The 14,697-nt window shown below is 42.3% G+C and overlaps 2 protein-coding genes across 2 annotated transcripts in view; one reads left to right on the top strand and one right to left on the bottom strand.

The window, feature by feature from the left end:
• The window catches only part of LOC118302116 (high choriolytic enzyme 2), a 3,524-nt gene extending 3,020 nt beyond the window's left edge, over window positions 1-504 (top strand). The window contains exon 10 of the mRNA XM_035627978.2: window positions 103-504. Coding sequence (XP_035483871.2) covers window positions 103-107 — 5 coding nt within the window. The 3' untranslated portion in view covers window positions 108-504. The remainder of the gene's footprint in view (window positions 1-102) is intronic.
• A 2,930-nt stretch (window positions 505-3,434) lies between these two features.
• On the bottom strand, window positions 3,435-9,833 carry LOC118302117 (low choriolytic enzyme). Its single transcript, XM_035627979.2, has 10 exons — window positions 9,692-9,833; window positions 9,511-9,595; window positions 8,950-8,977; window positions 8,791-8,841; window positions 8,517-8,645; window positions 6,669-6,789; window positions 5,781-5,959; window positions 4,683-4,764; window positions 3,991-4,115; window positions 3,435-3,819 (listed from the first exon to the last, which is right to left on the bottom strand). Exons 2-10 carry the CDS (start codon window positions 9,562-9,564, stop codon window positions 3,812-3,814), a joined length of 777 nt encoding a protein of 258 aa, XP_035483872.1. The 5' UTR covers window positions 9,565-9,595; window positions 9,692-9,833; the 3' UTR covers window positions 3,435-3,811.
• Between the last annotated feature and the right edge of the window lie 4,864 nt (window positions 9,834-14,697).

The raw sequence follows: 14,697 nt of genomic DNA, 5'->3' as shown, positions 1-14,697 counted from the left end.
AGGACGCAACAAAGACGTGCCACGGCTGCAGGAACGCAGTTGAATTTAATTTCATTTATGAATGAGAACCTCATGCGTTGTTGTTGTTTCCCCCTCAACCAGGGTGATGACCGGAGGAGCGGGTCGCCCTCCAGATACCTCCCCTGTGGAACATCATGACCTCTGCAGAACAGCAACAATATCGTTCTATAGCAACAGAACATGCGTATGTGATGGAGATCTGACACCTGCAGGTGTTAGCAGTTGTTCTTCATGTAGTCGGGTCTGGGGGCGTTACTCGGCCTCTTTTAACCTTTCTAATTCATCCATTCGATTCACTTCTTGATTGTTTTTCTTTTTTTAAATCAAAGCGTTCGTTTTGGTGACGGAACTATGAGGTCGTGATTTGATGATTGTTGGTGACGTTGTAGACGGACAAATAAATAATATAATCAGCCACTTGTGTGTCGTGATCAAAAACTTTGTATTCCTTCAAAAAAATTAAATGTGACTTTCCATCTAAAACAAATGCGTTGTGTTATTCTATTTGACACCAAAAGGAGGCAGTGTGCTGCCATCATCCTGACATCGTGTGTTCTCCTCCTCCTCAGCTCGTCAGTGTAGAGTAATTCACATCGGCTTGTTTCAGATGGATGTTTACAGCAGCTCCATGAACGTTCACAGAAAAGATTTCCAAAAAAAGGCCACAAAGGTTCAATGACAGCAACACCATTGTCAATTGTTCAGGACATGTTATCGGTCTGGTGAGGCCTTGACTACGGATTCAATACATAGAAAGTTCTCCGTTTGAAAAGGGGAGTGAGCAGGAGTCCACGTCCAAGTGCTGTCGACAGCGTCCATGTGCACCAGAGGGAACACATGAATCACACCATTATCTTCCGTGACCACCTTTGACCTTGAAAGGTCGGTTGAGGGGGTTCGGGCGTCTGGTCAGGACGTCGCCTGGGCCCCCTCCTTATGGGGGTTGGCGTCCAACCGGGAGGAGACTTAGAGGTGGACCCAGAACCCTCTGGAGGGGCTAACATGTCCCATTAGGCCTGGCAACGCCTCGGGATCCCCCAGGCGGCGCTGGAGAGCGAGGCCGGGGACAGAGGGGTGTCTGGAACGCCCAGGGTGAGGTCGAATTGTCAAATTGGCTCGGGAAGTTTCCTAAATCTTGACGCGACCCGGAAGTATTTGATCAGCAGCCGTGATAAGAGCTGGTCGGTTTCTCTAAGTGCTTAGAAAAGGAGTTTCAATGCTTCCTTTCCTATCTCCTTTAGCATAGGGTGCACTAACGTGACGCGACATGCACGGACGTAAACGATTCAATCTGAAGAAGAAGAAGAGTATGAATATGATCCAGTTGTAAGTTACTGTTTCATATGAATCATTTACATGTGATGTCACACGCTGGTAAAACACTGAAACATGCTGATGGAGATGTGTAGTTTCATCACGACAGACGCGTCAACAACATCCGCCGTCGACGCAGTTTAACAAAAGTGGAGTGGGATTCTCTGAGCAGCGCTGTCGGCTTTTCCTAAGTCCCATCAGTCGTACTTGACCCCTTTCCTTGACCTCGGGAAGTTTTCCACTGAGGTCAAGGTCACAGGCTGCCGCCGCGACCAGATGGATGGATGGATGATAGATGGATGGATGGATGAATGGACGGATGATAGATGGATGGATGGATGGATGGATGGAGGGATGATAGATGGATGAATGGACAGATGATAGATGGATGGATGGATGAATAGATGAATGGATGGATGATAGATGGACGGATGGATGAAAGGACGGATGATAGATGTATGGATGAATGGATGAATGGATGCATGGTAGATGGATGGATGGATGGATGGATGAATGGATGAATGGATGAATGGACGGATGATAGATGGATGGATGGATGAAAGGACGGATGATAGATGGATGGATGAATGGATGGATGGATGGATGAATGGACGGATGATAGATGGATGGATGGATGAATGGATGGATGATAGATGGATGGATGGATGAAAGGACGGATGATAGATGGATGGTTGAATGGATGCATGGTAGATGGATGGATGGATGAATGGATGGATGATAGATGGATGGATGGATGAATGGATGCATGGTAGATGGATGGATGGACGGATGATAGATGGATGGATTGCAAACATTTTGAACTTGTGTTTTCTTGTTGACTCATGATTTGTCTGCAGTGAAGACTTCAGTGTGTTGACATGTATTCATGACGCCATGAGGCGCGTTAAAGGTTTTGTTTTTTTGTAGTAAAAGCTGCGTATTTCTGTGACTGTCGAACAAGATGATTGAAGGAGAAATGAGCTAAGTGGAGTTTTCCAAATCTTTAACATAAAAATGAGTTAACAAAACCTTCCAGGGTGACTCATATTCAGAAAACACACTCAGGCCTCACGATGACGGGTCTGTCGGCGTCTTCAACACTGTCGCTAATCCTTTACAGCTATGAAAGTGTAGAGGTCCTGTCAGACTGTAATGATAATAATAACAACAGCACACGGTGTAATAGTTTTTAGTAGTTAAATAGTTACAGGAGGAATGGTAACAGCAAAAATTAATAGAGCCAACACACACACACACTCTCACACACTCTCACACACACACACACACACGCTCTCACACACTCTCACACACACACTCTCTCACACACACACACACACACACTCTCACACACACACACACACACACACACACAGCGTAACTCAGCGATGAGTCATCTCAATAAACAGCAGCAGAGAGAGCCAGTTTATGTTGGAGTTGATATTTTTGTCTCTTCAATATGGAAGCCGCGAAAGGCAAATGAGAAAAAAAACGAAATTCTTGTCTTTTTTAGGGCCCTGACCCTTAGGTTGGGAACCACTCGACCAATCTACTTTAATATGAAAACAGAATAGTTTAAACTAAGTTTACTTCAGCTGCTGTATTATAATGCTGCGTACACTCTGATGCTTCAGAGCAGTTCACTTTACAGTAATAATATAATATATCATACTTTCATTTGAAACACAATTGCTGATAATTATGCAGGACCTTCACCTGTAATTGGGCATTTTTTTAATTGCGGTACTGGTGATTTTAAGTTGAATAAAGGAAATATGTTCTGCAAATGTACAACATAGAACATGAGGTTTTTATGCATTGTATCCATAGTCAAAGAGTCCGTGAAGATATTCACTAATCATTTAATCTAAGATGATGTCACTGTCATTTTACCTTTGTGCAAAACAAAAAGTGCATATTGCCCCGTGATCGTCTATAAAAATGAAAAACAGATTTGGGCTGGTTTATATGAAAATTCACAGAACTAAATATCAATCGAAAGCAAACTGATGTGAAGCTGAGGAGGAGAAACCCTGACGGTCGGATGGTGGCAGGACACTGCCTCCTTTTGGTGTGAAAAGAAAGAAAACGTGCTCACTGAATTTGCTTTGGTTGATTTAATTGAAGAAATGTCACATTTGATACAAAGTCATTGATTATGAAATGGCTACATTTCTTGTATAAAGAACCCTTGACCCCCCTCAACCGAAAATAATATATCAAATAATACAATATCGACAATCTTTTTTGGCTGTAGACGCCGTCATATCTCCCTGCGGGTGCTGCACACACTTAGTATTTAATCAAGTCCCATTATATTAAGAAAAAAAAATAGCTTTCACAATGTATCATGATCCATCACATATGAACAGGTACGCAGCACATTTTCTGTTGGTATAGACTAATATTGTTGCTGTTCTACAGAGATCATGATGATCCACAGGTGAAGTATCTGGAGGGCGACCCGTTCCACCTGACATCAACTTCCTGGTTGGGGAAAAAAACAAAAAGAAACAGAAATGAGGTTCCGATTAATAAATGACATTTTGTTCTACTGCGTTCCCAAACAGCAGTGGGACGCATTTGTTGCGTCCTTACATATGTCGACAGTATGATTTTGTAATTTTTTACGGAATAAAGTGTTTATTTTTCACTCACGGCATTTGTAAAGCCTGTTGATGCGTGCAATGTCGTTAGTGCTCATTTCTTTGGCGTTTCCAAACTTGAGGTTGGGATCCTTCCTGGCGACGATGGTCGGCTGTCCGTTTTTGGAGAAGGCGTTGCTTTGGGAAGGACACAAACATTTTTGGTTGATTGAGGTGCAGCACACACACACACACACACACACACACACATACACACACACACTGGCTCTGCACCGATAATGTTTCTTACCTGTATACTTTTACTGTTGTCAGTATTTACATATTTCTTTTCAACTCTTTTGTTCCCCTTCAGTAATGACTTACAGTATAAAAACACAATCATTGCTATGTATTCTGATCATTTTGCTTCATAGCTGGTCCTGTGTGCATGTGTGCAGACAAATACAACACATATCGTCTCACGGGGGGTACAGCTCTGCGGTTTGAGCCTTTGACTGCAGATCAAGAGGTTCCCCAGTTCAACCCTGGGTGCCCCCTTGAAATTAATATGGAAGATAAAGTGTGACTATGTGATTTTGTACAAAGTGCAACCACGATATTCCAAAAGTGTACTTATACATACAGCTGGTATAGCTAATCGGTGGTTTGCACCACTGTCTTTGGTACAGAAGGTCTGGGGTTCGATTCCCGGTCGGCAACCCTTGATGCTACTTGCCTTATACCTCTGATATAACTGGCACTCACTTGCTGTACTGCATGACCGAGCCGAAGTCGTAGGGAGTTCCCAAGTTGTTAGTCTGCGCCTTCTGGAAGTTGTTCTCCCTCCCTGCACAGATGAAACCGTTAAACACATTCAAGCTCAAATATTGTGATCTTAGTTTGGTGTGTTAGCATGCGAACACTTGCAAGGTTGTCACTGAGCACAAAGCGCGGCGAAGGCCGATGGGGAAGTCGTTCGCTTCGCAGGTATCTGGTCCACAGCTACAATGAGCAACGTGATCGAGCGACGCGTCGAGCTAGCTTGCCAAGTCGTTAGCCTGTGTAGCATTCAGATTCCCGACAGCAGTGTTTTTACGACTTAAAGGCGCAGTGAGCGATTTTGGAGAAACCCCTGTCTCTCTCTCTTTGTGGATGTCGATGGTTCACTGCTCTGGCCCGGGCCGCGAAACCCGCGTCCTCGGGGTACAGGAGAAAACGATGCGCCAACCACCAGGCCAAAGGCGCGGAGTTGCAGCGCCGTCTCTTTAAGGTGTCAGGGAGTGATGTTTTACAAACTGCACTCGCAACGCTGCGTGGGGCTGGCCGCGCCATTTTCTCTATGTTGATTTCGATTTACGGAGCCTTGGCTGGACCAAAAACCCCGATCGACTTTCAGCACGCGGCAACCGACAGCTAGCGGACCGCGTGGGAATTTCCGCAGATTTTTACAAAACGCGCGTTGCTGCAGAATGGCTTACTGACCCTTTAAACACTCGATGCCGCACTGTGTTCGCGATTTCCCATTTCGTAACGACTACCAGGCAGCATCTTGAGTTCCCGCTCACAGAGCTGATAACACGGCCGTAGACCCTCAGTCTGTTCATCCATCTTGACCAGGACTCCCTGGTCGAAGAGATATTGTATCTAAATGGGACCTTCCTGGTAAATTGGAGCCTAAATAAAATTCAGTTTTGCTCAAATTTGCCCATAAATCTTTGTACCTCCGAGATACAGCTGAACGAGGACATGCCTACCCAAAATAAAGGTAGGCATGTGCATACTCTTTGGGCCTCTTATTGACTTCATCCTCCGTTTTCCTCATCGCCGTATGAAATAAAACATTTTGTGTGTGTGCGAGCTGACCTGACTGAATGTTCTGGGTGAGGATTTCAACGTAGGAGTCCCTGTCGGAGCGGACGTGCTCGTGGTGGAAGCCGAGCGCGTGGAGCACCTCGTGCTGCACCGTGCTCGTGTACAAGCAGCCGTTTTTCCTGAGGGAGACCAGCTGTGCTCCGCCCACGCGGCCCACGTAAGACCAGCACCTGACACACGCACACGCACACACAGACACACACACAGAGTGAAATCTTTGTAAAAATAAAAAATAAAAAAACAGTTGTATATGACAGCCGAATGGATGCCAGTCATCTTCTACATCTCTCTCTCTCTCCCAGTGTTTCCAGTCTTTACTGTCTCCGGGTATATATGGATATTACCAACGGAGTGACAGTGGAAATCCGTCAGTACTTTAAAATTGTGAATATTTATTTCGGCGACAAGCTGGTGACTTCCATCTCCGACAGATCCTCCAGCCGGTTGGTATCGAACATCTATTCCTTCAAAAAAGAAACGTTTCAAATCTGTGGCAAACTGAAAAATGTTTCCTGAGTCAGAGTGGTACAAAATAGATTTGCTCAAATACTGTACCTAAATAAAAATGACATTGACTGCTCCTGCATATATTTCTTTCATGCTACTTTAACTCTTTTAGATTTTACAGGGACCTATACTTTATATTCCGATACACAACTTCATTTGACGGATGAACAGAATGCTGCGGATTTGGTACTTTAACTTTTAGCTGATAACGCTTCTGTACTTTTACTGTAGTGGGATTTTGAATGCCGTACTACATTCTCATCTTTGTTGATAGTTTTTTTTTTAGTAAAGGCTCTGAGCACTTCCTCCTTCACCACTGCCAGAGAGATACACGATCGTAGAGGGGTTGTGTGTGTGTGTGTGTGTTCCTACCCAGATCCAGAGAAGAAGTTGAGGTACGACCTATGATACCATCTGCGCCAGACAAAGCGAATGCAGGTGGATCTATGGAAGCTCACCAGGCTTCTTATGATGATGCTGCGCTGTGCACGGCCTGCAGAGACAAAGTAAAGGCTGCTGAGAAGTTTTCTCCCAAAATACCCTGAACACCTCGCACCCTGCCGCTCGCCTTCAAGCATAATACAGCAACTTAGATTTTTTTTCAAAATCCCTCCTTTTATCCCAGGCGATAAATGTGACACTCAAATTGTTAATCCTCCCCTCATCCTCACTTTGAATATGTTAAGCTCTCTTCATCACTATCATCACTGTGCATTTATCACAGTTTCAGATTTATCTTGGTTTGAACTTTTTTTCACAGTCGCACAGTTTACCTTTTTTTTCCGTTAAATGTATTTATGGGGTCAAATAATTATTTTGGGAGTTACAGGAATAGCTTTGGCAGCCAGGGTCAGACTACAAAAACGTAGGTAGATTTTGTATGAATCAAAACTTTTTCATAATAATCAAAAGTTATTAAGACATTTGCTTACATCAGTGGATGTAAAACACCTCAAGTAAGAACTGAAGTTTGCTTAAAGACCCCCTCCAGTCACGTTTTAAAGTATATAAAAATAATCTGGTATGCCTAATATTTTGTTTACCCCAACAAAAAGTTTTAAAAAACTGGTGCTGAAACCATCCACTCTCTGTCCCTCATTGGGGAATTCTGAGACTATGAATATTCATGATATGCAAATAACACAGGCCCCGCCCACCACAGCTGCTCATGCTAGGTTGACCGGTGGAAGAATGTGTGCAACAAGATTGACCGTTGGAAGAATGTGCACAACAAGATGGCTAGGGGCAACATCGGAGATGTCCTCTCGTGGAATATAGCTGCTAATGCTAACGCTAACTGTCTGCTGCCACACCTGCCGTCCTCTCGTGGATGCTAACTGCTACTGCTAACGCTAACTGCCTGCTGACACCTTCCTCTCGTCCTCTTGTGGATGCTAACTGCTAATGCTAACGCTAACTGTCTGCCGACACACCTTCCTCTCGTGGATGCTAACTGCTAATGCTAATGCTAACTGTCTGCCGACACACCTTCCTCTCGTGTATGCTAACTGCTAATGCTAACGCTAACTATCTGCCGACACACCTGCCGTCCTCTCGTGGATGCTAACTGCTAATGCTAACGCTAACTGTCTGCCGACATATCCTGCCGTCCTCTCGTGGATGCTAACTGCTAATGCTAACGCTAACTGTCTGCTGACACCTGTCGTGGATGCGCTGCCTCTGCTGCACTGGAAGAAAACACCTCTACAGTGACAAGTCCCTGTAGTCATTGTCAGACATTTTATAGGACAGAAACAGAAGAAAAACACCTTTTTGAGTGAAGGACGACTTTAAATCTCAAATTCTCCATTTCCATTTCCATATTAAACAAATGATGTATGATAAGAACGGTGGTGGTAGAAATGCTCGGTTCCCCACTCAAGTACATCTACGAGATTTTGAAAACACGCAAATTACATTTTCCCATCAAGGAGTCACAAAATATATCTGAGGGGTTGTGAGATCACTAGTGGGAGAGGAAAGAAGAAAAGATCCACTGGTTAAAAACACACTATTTCCCTCTGAATTGTAGTGAAGTAGATGTAACATGATATGCAATTATTCATGTTGTCAAAACACCTCAAAAATGTACTTAGTTGTTTTCCACTGGTTAAAGATAATACTTCCTCATTCTGCCGAAAGACATTTGTTGCTTGTGTGAAATCTATTTTTCACCATGATGGAACTTTTTTTGGGGGGGGGGGTCAAGCTTCTACTCACTGTAAGTGGAGGAGATGGAGACCGGCACATAGACATAATTTCCATTTTTAGGCCACTTGCAGCCGCTGGATGTGCAGGATGCGGCGTTCCTCTTTCGATTAGGCACAATGTCGCCGTGGATCAGGTTTGCTGCGGAACAACAATACGGACACTTACATGAATATCAAAACCAAGAATCTGGAGATTTACATAATCTCCAGACTCCAGAATAACATTCGTTTTTTTCTTTGTATTTTAGGCAGAAAAGTTGGATTATATGAAACTTCTGTCTTACGTATGCCGTCATTGACTGTTGCGATGATTTCAGAGACGTCGGAAGATTCGTCTGGAGGTGAACACGGAAATATCAGAATCAAGGCGCAGCAGTCTAATGTGTGAATTATTAAAAGAAAATTATGTAAATATGTTAAGAATTCTGCTTTATTCAACTTACCTGTTTGAGCTTCATCCGCAGCCGCACTCTGCAACACAAAGTCACAACAGCACCCATTTTAAAATCCTGTTTTATTCTGTTTTCTACGGAAGCGCATTGCATTCGCGAAATAAATTAAAAACTTGACACCTTAATTACTAGATCAGGATGTCATAATTATGAGATGTGATGAGATGAGAAGGTGTCCAAATATAATTTTTTTATTCAGTGAATGCAATGCGCTTACATAGTTTTCAGGTGTCGTTTAAAATATAATTCTGTGGCATTGTCATAAAAATCTAGAATATAAAATTGTGTCTCCTCACAACAATTTCCCCTCAACTTAAAGAAGAATATATAAGAAATTTACAGAAAAGGGTTAGTATGTACAAAATTTTACAAAAAATTTACATTAAATTAAAAAAAACAAAGGTATATAAAAACTATATACAATAAATAAGTTTGAAACAAGGATGTTTTTTCTTTTAGTTTATATAAAGTTGATACTGAGAAGTTTGCAACAAGGACGGCAGACAAATGTCTTAACATCATTAATCCGAGTGTAGACAGAATCAAACTTACTGGAGGGATGGCCGTCAGCGAGAGGACGAGGAGGACGAGGAGGACACGAGTCATGATGACGGTCCTCTCCGGCTTCAATTCAAATCTTAAAAAACGACATGAAATTATGAACGGTGAATAAATCAGGTGTAGGTGCGAAGTCAGATCATAAAAGAATGAGCAGGAGATGAGAGGAGCTCACCTGTTGTCAGGAGTCTGGTGCAGTTTGACGACAGGTGCTCGGCTCCTCGCTCTTTATAGGCAGATCTCACTGGGCGTTGCCGAGGTTTTCATCCGACGACTCGCTTGTACATTGATGACTAAGCAGCATTTACGGTAGGGGTGAGTGTTTTTCCTCATATGTTTTGAGTGTAAAATCTTAACTATCTCTCTCTCTCTCTCTGCCGCATGAATGTGCTGGAGGGCTTTTTGTGAGAAACAAAAATGAAAACAGGGGTAGCCATGAATTTCATTTAAACATGTCTTGTTCATTTTTACATATTGACATGTTTCTTCTCAGGGGTGAAGCAACTCTTACATAAAGAAAAGATCCGATTTGATGGGCTGCGCAACATGTGTCATCCGTCAACAATTTCAAGGTCGGTTGTCAGTGGACAGAGGAATCCGTGTGAGTGGATGAGTGATGAGCAAATGTCTGTTGACACTGATTGTTCCCTTTGACGACTGTGACAGAAAACAAGAAAAAAAAAATTCAAAAGCTTCCCCTAAACACTGCTGCTGTAACAAGTGAATTCCATTGGTGTGGGTTTAATAGTTAAGTCTTGCGTAGTGCTTCACAAAATGGAGGACCTGATCACTTGGTCCTTGGTTCCAAAGACAAAGGAACAGACTGGAAAACTCTGATGCCCAGAATGCTTCACTTATCACACCTTGGTGTGAACTCTCCTCCAATCTCCAGCTGCCATTGGTCACTGTGTGCCCCAGACCCCAGGGGGTCATCAGGCCCATAAAACCCCAGCGCACTCTTCTTTTCACTCTCTTCCTGCCTCTAACTTCAAGGAGACAACACTCTCTTCTCCAACCTCTCAACGGAGAGCAAAGACCTCTCTTTCTCCTCTGGGAGAAACCACTGCTCTTGGACCCTGACCTCCATGCAGGCCTGCAGAAGCAGACTGCTGCAACTTCCACAGGCAGCGACGCGAGATCCTGCCAAAGGACCAACCAAGGCTGGAAAGTCTGGTTTTACATCAGTGGCAGACACAAAGTCTGGTCAACTGACCAAGCTCAGGAACCACCAAGCAGAGTTAGTGTTGAGCATCTAACTCTGCGGAGGAAACAGAAAGGACACTGAAACCACACAGCACGACTGCTGCATCTTTCTGGACACACATACAGCATCCCAAAAGGACTATTCCTCTTCTTTTCCATGGACTCGGTAATGTAACTTGGGCATACAGCATAACGCAACACGGCTAAGCATTGGAGTGTTTAACCTTAAAAGTGTGCTGTATTGATTTGAGTCAATGTGTTCACTTAATGTTGTTGTTACATCTACCAATAGGTTATTTTGGGGTTAGGATCCTTTGACTAACCCTCTCTTAACCTGAAACTCTTTGTCCTGCAACAAATGGCCTTATCAAAGAAGCACAGCATGTGGCCGAGCCGACACCTTTGATGCTGCCATTTTGTAGTTTCTTTGTTCACCGCCATCTTGTTTGTAGTACTTCTTAGACCTTTGACCTTTACGGCCACCTAGTCTGTGACACACACACACACACACAATCTCAGACTTATATATATATATATATATATATATATATTTCATTTGTTAGATTAGATATTGTTGTTTCATCTTGTCTTTTAAATAAATGTTATTAAATATGCAGTCTGGTCTATTTAATGTTGCATAAGTGTGAGTATTGCCAACCTCTGACCGGTAGAACTCCAAATCCTTCAACCTCTAACTACCAAGGTGGTGATTCTGGTGGTAATTATAAATGTATTTATCAATCAGAATTCCAAATTGATAGTTAGCATATTGTAAATGAGGCTGAATCAATTGATTGGCTATCATTTCCCTTCCTTTGAAGGGTGGTGCCCCGAGGAACTTTGATATTGATTAAAGTTATTATTTAATTTTAATATTTTTAATATTAATATTTTATTATTTTGATAGCCATAACTGATCAATTATATTGCTTAGACAAATGGTACTTTCACCAATGTCCAGGCACAACACTTGACTTAAATTCAGTATACAAACTGGAAGCTCCCTCAGCGGAGCTCACACAAATCCAATCAAGCTAATAAAGCAATGAAGATCATGAAATCTTAATCAGAATAATAGGTTGGTTAAAAAAAATTAAATTAATAATTAAATCCTGGATCTGCACAATAAAAACTTATTTGGGTTCTTTTTTTGGCCCATGTTTCATCTTCCTACCAAGTTTTGTGTAAAATCGGTTCAGTAGTTTTTACATGATCCTGCTGTCAAACCAAACCAAAACCAACCAACACAAAAGCCAACAGACGGAAGTGAAAACATAACCTCCATGGTGGAGGAAATACACAGATCTATCTATCTATCTAAAAAAAATGCAAAAGACTTCACGTTAATTCACGACTGACAGTTGTTTTCATTGAAGATTATTGGAATTTTTTCCCGGTAAAAGTGACTGTAAAAAATTCCCAGTAGCCCACGATGACCAACAGCCACCCAGCCTTTGATAAACAGCAGTTACCTCACAACATTCACGTGTTGAAAGTCAGAGCTCGACAGGAAAGGCCAGTTCTGAGCGAGGTCGAGAGGTCACTTGCGTAACAACAGCAAGACAAAGACGACGAAAGCGGTTTGAGTTTTTTCGACAGCAGAGATCAGAGCGTTGAAAGAAAGTTGGAAAAAACAACTTCAGGGGAAAGAACTGCTGAATTGATGAGGATGAATGTTTTTCTATGCTTTGTCTTTATTTCTGCTATTAGGGCCTGAGCGCTCACAAGCGTAAGTATCTATTGTAATCGTAGGAATTCTTGTCGTTCTTTTTCTTCTTCTTAGCAGAAATAAATTGGCTATTTTTTCTTTTTTTCTCAACGTGCTCGAAAAGTTGTTAAAAATGTTGAGAATTTTAGGCGTCTCGGGGGCACGCCAAAATGACTCAGTAGCGCCCCTACCACATTTCAAAGTCAAGGCCCCCGGCTTTAACTTTGGACATTTTCGCATAACATACTTTAACCTCCGACAGATTAAATTTCTTAGCATTTTGAGATTTGCTTTTAATGTGAAGTGCATTGAAAGTAAAATGTGTCATTTTTATTATTATCTTTTTATTTTAAACACATACAGCAGTTGCTATGTTTCACCGTAAAAGATGTGAAATAAAGGCCAATGTCAAAAACAAAACACAAGGGTCTAAAGTCAGCCGCTCTGGCAAATAAAACCTGTTCATCTGGAAATACCATTGTCTGAACAAGAACATTGGGTTTTGTCCATATCACAGAAATATGTAGGTACAGTTCCTGTTGTCCCGGGTACCACTCAGTCTCTCAGATCTCTGCCTCTGAGTCATTTGACTGATGGTTTATCAGCAGTCACATGTCAAGTCTTTCATTCTGTTGACATGTTTCTGGAAGCTGCAGAGAGGGTGGAAAAAAACTAAAAACAAGCTCAGTGATTCAGGTCAAATTAAAATTGACATCAGCGACAAACCCTAAAGAACAAGATGTTCTTTGGGTTTGGGGAATGTGGCGTGGCCGCATGTTGTAGTTGGGTGCACACGTTTGACATAAGGATGCTTCAGTCATGCAAAGGGCTGCAGAATAAGTTTCACACGCTATGTATACAGTCCTTTGGAAAACCCATTTATTCTTTAGATCTTATGGATTCCTTAGTGTTGGTGGCTGCTGCAAGAGCCAAAGCTCAACTGTATATATATGGTGCATTGATGTCTGGAACTTTCCTTGAGGCCAGACGTATGGGTTGTGTCATCGTTTGGGGAACTTTATTTTGAAATGAATGGTTACATCAGAACTTTTCCGCCTCGACCAAGCCGGTGGTCAATTTTTAATCTTTATCACATGTTCATATACGTCTGTTCATCATCCTGCGCTTATTTATTGTTTATCCTTGGGCTAACTTTAAAAATCATTTCCACTGTTGTTTTTCTATTCTAGTTACATAATTTATATTTCACTTTTGGATGTCAGTGAAACCGACTCTCCCGTCAGGTATCAGCATTTCTTCTCAGATGACATTAGGAATATAATTCACGTTTCTGACGCCTCTTCCACATGCGAGCGCTCGTAGCTGGAAAGGGGGAACATTGGGGTTAACAGTTCAAAGTTGACAACCAGCTGCAGGTTAAACATGACGGTCAATGTGAAGCCAGATAATGACAACGTATCCTGTGCGTGTTCAACTTGCTCTCGGAGCTCAGGCGCCTGGAGGGTTTTTCAAATGTTTTTTGTAAGTGTTTAACCAGAGATTTGAAAATGGAATTTCTCTTCAGGGACAATGAAGCTGTCGTCCATCCATCATGTAGACATCAAGCAAACAGACGGACACACTTGTTTTTTTTGCTGTAGCGCAAACTTCCGTGTGAAAGTCTCAGGGCACTGAGATACGCATTTCAATAAAAAATAAAACATGGAAAAAATAAAACATGGTAGCCATTAAACAAACACCTGTCACAATGGGCTATAACTCAAAAAAGAGTAGTTCTCAGTTTGGCCATAAGAGGCTGAAGGGACCTGACCTAGATAAGACTGGAAATATTTAGAAAGACTGACCTGACCAAACCTTTTTTAAATATCTTGAATCATAAACATATTAGAGAAAACAATGGAAGAGCATTAGGGCCAGGCATAACAAAACAAATGAGGAGGAAGTTTTTTTTTAGTTATTTAAAAGATTAAAGTTGAAATAGGCCTGAACGGCTAAACTGTGGTACCAGTTGAGCTGTAAGACATCCACGTCAACTAGCATTAGCTAAGTTACGCTAGCCTCACTAACTGCCTCTCGAAATTCATTGACGGTTGTTTGCAGTTGAACGTTCACGCGCAAACACCCGTTGTCACCATTTTGTTTCGTCCAGATTCCGCCTGTCAATGATGATATCGCAACTATGCAACTGGGTTAGCAGCTAGCGTTAGCTTAGCCAACGGGCTAACAAAACATCAACATCCGGTTGTGTGGTGCCGCTGAAAAAGTGCTTCAGGGTTACAATTTTCGACTTCATTTTCGAAATAGTATTT

The sequence above is a fragment of the Scophthalmus maximus genome, chromosome 4 (assembly GCF_022379125.1).
Source record: "Scophthalmus maximus strain ysfricsl-2021 chromosome 4, ASM2237912v1, whole genome shotgun sequence".
Classification (NCBI taxonomy): Eukaryota; Metazoa; Chordata; class Actinopteri; order Pleuronectiformes; family Scophthalmidae; genus Scophthalmus; species Scophthalmus maximus.
The sequence above is the reverse complement of the archived record's forward strand: the minus strand, read 5'-3'. Positions and strand labels throughout refer to the sequence as shown.